Source organism: Hippocampus comes, unplaced genomic scaffold (assembly GCF_001891065.2).
Source record: "Hippocampus comes isolate QL1 unplaced genomic scaffold, H_comes_QL1_v1.1 scaffold127, whole genome shotgun sequence".
NCBI classification, from domain to species: domain Eukaryota; kingdom Metazoa; phylum Chordata; class Actinopteri; order Syngnathiformes; family Syngnathidae; genus Hippocampus; species Hippocampus comes.
In genome coordinates, this window is record NW_017805500.1 from 26,928 (window position 1) to 32,308 (window position 5,381).

The 5,381-nt window shown below is 47.3% G+C and overlaps 1 protein-coding gene across 3 annotated transcripts in view; it reads right to left on the minus strand.

Moving 5' to 3' along the window:
• Nucleotides 1–5,381, minus strand: part of wnt5b (wingless-type MMTV integration site family, member 5b) — a 42,660-nt gene that overhangs the window by 4,819 nt on the left and 32,460 nt on the right. For all 3 annotated transcript variants that reach the window (XM_019877044.1, XM_019877045.1, XM_019877043.1), the window contains 3 exons: nt 5,026–5,113; nt 4,779–4,938; nt 1,729–2,021 (listed from right to left, as the gene is read on the minus strand). In XM_019877044.1, coding sequence (XP_019732603.1) covers nt 1,729–2,021; nt 4,779–4,938; nt 5,026–5,113 — 541 coding nt within the window. The remainder of the gene's footprint in view (nt 1–1,728; nt 2,022–4,778; nt 4,939–5,025; nt 5,114–5,381) is intronic.

A 5,381-nucleotide genomic window follows, 5' to 3' on the forward strand; every position in this document is an offset into this window, starting at 1 on the left:
CGGGGGTGGGGGGTGGTGGGGGGGGCACGTGTGCGCACTGAACGCACCGGGGCCTCCTGTCTTGTAAACAGCTCCGACAAACACATTCCCCCTTCTTGCGCCGTCCAGCGCCAAGCAGCAAATGGACCTTTTACGAGGCCGCGCGTCGGTAAATGTGGAGCCTAATCAAAGGTGAAAGGTTGCTCTTAAGTGCTGTTCTCTCTCGGCTGTTTCCCAAACAACTCCCGTCGTCCCTTGAAAATCTCGGAGAAGACGGCGGGGGAAATGAGTCCCAGTATTTTGAGCGATGGCGAACAAAAGTGAAGCAAATCCGCTCCTGCCTCACTTGTGAATGTGTGTTCCCCTGCTGGAATGCGCATTGACCGGGTGACCTAGCCAGACTCCAAGGGCTTTAGCAGTTCTACCATTTGGACCCTCCCAATAAATAACCTTGACACACACACATACACACACACAGAAATACCGGCAGGTCAGGCAGTTGAGGGGGGGGGGCGGGGGGGGGGGTTCTCAGGGGAGGTTTTGGGGAGTTTTGCCTGAGAATGTACATTCAGTGTATGTAAGTGCGCGTGTGTGTGTGACAAGAGCCGCCTCATTTGATTTGTGTCGAACGGAGACAGCGAGCCCCGGTGTGTGCGCGCCAGTCTTTGAAAGTCGGGGGAGTGTGACGACGGTCCATCGCTCACCCCTGCGTCTCCGTCTGGGCACACACCTCGATGCGCACACACGTTGTCTGCCTTTGTGCACAAGTCAAATGAAGCTAAACGCTAACACACACACACACAGACACACACACAGTTATATATAGTGGCACGCCCCCGTCACCTCTACACAAAAGCGCTGTGGTTTGCCTTGTTCAACCGAGCGGGACAAATCCCAAAACCAGCGTGTCAGCCCCAAAAAAGCGAGTCTTCCTCTGTTTTTTTTTTCCCCATGTGTTTCATCTCTCTTCCATTCGGATGAACAAGAAACAATGCAGGAGGAAAATGTGCATGTGCGTGTGTGTGTGTGTGTGTGTGTGTGCGTGTGTGTGTGTTCACTACTTCACAAAAAAGTTTGGGTATCAACGCAAGTCAGTTAGTGAAAACCCATCCACTCTCTTACAGCCCCAGCGGGACCCTCGCGGCACATAGGCACACCAGGCCCTGACCTTTGACCTCAGCCACACACACAAAACCAGGCTCACTGTCTCTCTCTCTCGCACAAATCAAACGTGAGAGGGGAAAGGGCGGGGGTGGGGGGTGGTGAAGCAGCAAATGGACCTTTTACGAGGCCGCGCGTCGGTAAATGTGGAGCCTAATCAAAGGTGAAAGGTTGCTCTTAAGTGCTGTTCTCTCTCGGCTGTTTCCCAAACAACTCCCGTCGTCCCTTGAAAATCTCGGAGAAGACGGCGGGGGAAATGAGTCCCAGTATTTTGAGCGATGGCGAACAAAAGTGAAGCAAATCCGCTCCTGCCTCACTTGTGAATGTGTGTTCCCCTGCTGGAATGCGCATTGACCGGGTGACCTAGCCAGACTCCAAGGGCTTTAGCAGTTCTACCATTTGGACCCTCCCAATAAATAACCTTGACACACACACATACACACACACAGAAATACCGGCAGGTCAGGCAGTTGAGGGGGGGGGGCGGGGGGGGGGCACCTTGACTCGCCCACGCATTCCTGTCTTCCAAGGAGACAACACTCCAGATGTCTAAACTTGAAGCGTGACCAAATTGCGGGAAATCCGTACCTGTCGCCCCGCCTCGTTATTCTGCAGGTTCATCAGGGTGCGCGAGTGCTCGGCCGAGCCGCGGGGGAAGTTCTTCTCGCGTTCCCGGGCGTCCACGAACTCGCGGGCGAATCGGTAGCCGTAGTGCACATTGTCGCCGCAACCGCCCCACAGCCAGTCGCGGGGCAGGTCGCGGGGCCGCGCCGCCCGGCTGCAGCCGCAGGTGGACAGCTCGCCCTCGCGGCACGCCCGGCTGATGGCGTTGACCACGCCGGCGGCGCTGATGGCGTAGGTGAACGCCGTTTCCCTGGAGCCTGGAGGAGCGAGAGGGTCAAAAATGGACCCATGGGTTAGTTGGGTCTGTTTGACCAAATTTTGTTTGGTGCACAAAATTGGGCTGTTTTAGTAGTGATTCAGTCCCTTTTGAAACATTTTTCACAAACAGCTTTAAAAACAGCCAAATTGGGTCAATAATGGACCAAACCAACGTTGGGTAAAATGAAAAAGCCACAAAGCGACCCTATTTTTTTTTCGCACAAAAAAATTGATCTTTTGCAACTCAAAAACATTTTTCTTGTTTTTGTTTGGAGTTTTTTTTTCCAAAATTATATTGAACCCATTTTTGATCAAATAAATCACCCAAAAAGCTGGGTCAGTCCCTTTTTTATGGTTTTTTTGACTCAACTGTTTTTAGAGTGTTCACTGTATATTTAACCAGCAAATTGTTCAACCAAACCATCGCTTAATGCTAACACAATAGACTTGCAACTGACCGTTAGCATCGATCACATGCTAATGATCCACCTGTCCTCCAAATGCTCACTTCACACGTGGAGCAGCAACACATACAAACACCGCATAGACCAATACTCACTATTAGTCGAGACTAGTAGGGGATCTTCTCTGCCTTTGTCTCATTACGCCGCATGTCTGCTACAAGCGGTTCAGCTCAGGGCTGCTCGACATGCTTTGTTTGCCACAACACTTTGTGTATGATAATTTAGTCAGAACAAAAGTATTGGGATGCAGGCGGTGACGGTGTCTGAAGATTCAGGTTCTTCCACACCAAACTTTATGACCCTTTCTTTGTAAATGGCCTCCACCCAGACCTCCTCCTGCTCATCCTCCTCTTCAGCAGAGCATATTAAAGATTCCCAGACCCCACTTTGGAATACACAACATGAGTCCTCCGCATGGCCCCATTCAGTGGATTTTAATACACAAAGTGCTTCGGAGATATTTAAAGAGAATAAAGATGGCTACCAGAAAGGTATGAGGTTGAGTACTATGAAACTCGGCAATTTACATGAGAAGAGCAAACAGTCTGCTGCCGTTTCTTGTCGAACTTCACACTGCCGAGGTCCCTTTTTTTATGGGCTTACTATTTACATCTATCTGGGGTATGAGCAGAGTAAATATGCGCGCTGTTTTAGCTGAACAGCTGGAGAAGTGAAGTCAAAGTTTCAAGGCAACAAAACTGATAAAAGGTGAAGTTGTGGGCAATTCAACGCAACAGTTTCATTTTTGGCTGTTGTGAATTGGGTTGAGAGAGTTGAGATTTAAACACAGAACTTGTATTGCCCCCCCCCCCCAACTTAAAGTTAGAAAACAAAGTTAGCAAAATGTTTGGGAGCAAATAACTAGCTTGTTTTGTTGCGATAGCTAACATTATTGCCATGTCATTTATGAAGTTTTTTTTTTCCAACTTAATTTTCGAACACCCCCCCAAAAGAAAAAATAGAAGTTGTGTTTTTGACAGATGATAGTATTTTCTGCCGCTATTTTCACGTTGTCATTTTTTTTTTCCCTTCCACATTTTAACCTCGTAAACGAACATGAAGCATTATGGCGCACTTGTTTATTGTTATTATCGCGCCGCTTGTGGCTTGTCACTCATCACGGGATAAATCACTTGGCTTGACTTTTTTTTTTAATGATAATTTTCAAGTAAAGTCCATTTTTTCAAAGGGGGGTAACGTCAACCTACGGATTCGACGCGGCTTGCGCAATCCACACGCAAACTCGCCGCAGAGCCATTGCGCACAAATATTCATGCGCATCGTCTTGCGGCTTTTATTGCAGACTTCAAATAGCTCAGCTCCGGATCTGCCGGCTCTGTGTCAGCTCATCGGCGCATTTCAAAAAAAAAAAAAAAAAGAGCCTGGAGACAATGGAGCGGCTAACACCTCCATTTTAAAGGTGGACGGACTGTCAATAGAGACAAGTGGGGAGGGGACCCGGGGGGGACGGAGACGGCGGCTCGCTTGCACCCAAGCGGATTTAACACGTACTTGTTGATGAGAGAGTTCCCACGTTCCGACTTGGAATTAGCCCGACATCTCCAGAAGTCCCGCAACATTTTTTTTTATGACATTCGAGCCTGCAGACGCTTGACGCTTGTGGTTGCTGCTCGATTGTCTGCTCGCCCCTTGCATTGTTTGCTCAACTTAGAATGGCACCGAGAAACTTTCGGGATATTTTCACCACGAAAGGTTGACGACTTCATTTCATATCAAATCACGTTTTGAAAAGTTCATGCATTATTGACTTGGTGTGGGAAAAAAATGATCATTATAAAACCACAAGTGAAAAACATTACTTGATTCAGTATTTATGGAATTGTCAACACCGTTTTGGTCGTCAAAAAAAAAAAACCTTTTCCAAATCACGACTAACTCAAACAATGATGATATCCTCATATTTACAATTTGTTGTTGCCGTCTGCCAATTAATTTCTGGATGTCACGATATGTCGCTGGCATAGCGAGAAGAACAAAAATCCCTGGTTGGGAAAGTCTTGGCAACGATGGTGCTTATTTAGCAACATTTCAAAGCAGAAGCTTCTATTTTTTTTAATAAAGCTGCAGATGAAAATTGTTTTTTTTTTCTTAAAATTGCTGGGTCAAAAATAACCAAATTTTTAGTCAAAAACTGAACCAAGCTGCAACTTCCTGAGTTGTTTTGTCCTTTTTGTTTTTTTGGTCCAAAACATGATGTAATCACAAGGCATCATGAACTACAACAACTACATTGCGAGTCTAAATGAGTGTCCAAAAAAAAAATATTCTCACCGATTTGCATGACGCGTCCAAAAACGGACGTGTTGTCCACTGTGCTGCAGTTCCACCTCCTCTGTCGAAACTGGTACTGGCACTCCTTGATGCCCGTCTTGGCTCCGTCTCCGATGTACATCATGTGGTCTTGGTAGAGCTGGCACAGCTTCCTCTGACCCTGAGGATGGAAAAAAAATAAAAATAAAAATGTTAGAATTGGCACACACACACACACACACACACAAACAAACAAATAGGAAGTTACCTGGGAGAGGCCGGACAGCTGAGTGCACAGCGGCTGAGCACCGATGATGTACATCTCGGGCCTCTGAATGGGGGTCAGCGCCATTGACCTGAAAACAGGGCCGATATTGATTATTGGATCTTGCTTCCAACCATAAAATATCATTTGGAATGTTTTGTGTGGTTGAATAGGATGTAAAAGTTTTTTTTTTTTTGGCATCTTCGAATACACGATGGTGGACGCAAAGATGAACTTAACCTGCATATTCACATTTGCCTTGTAAGTCAAGAACAAGTGTGGACAATTGAAGGGCCAGTAGGGGCCAAGCAGCGCCCCCCCCCCCTCCCGCGCGCCCCCAAGTTAGAGCCATTTGGGGC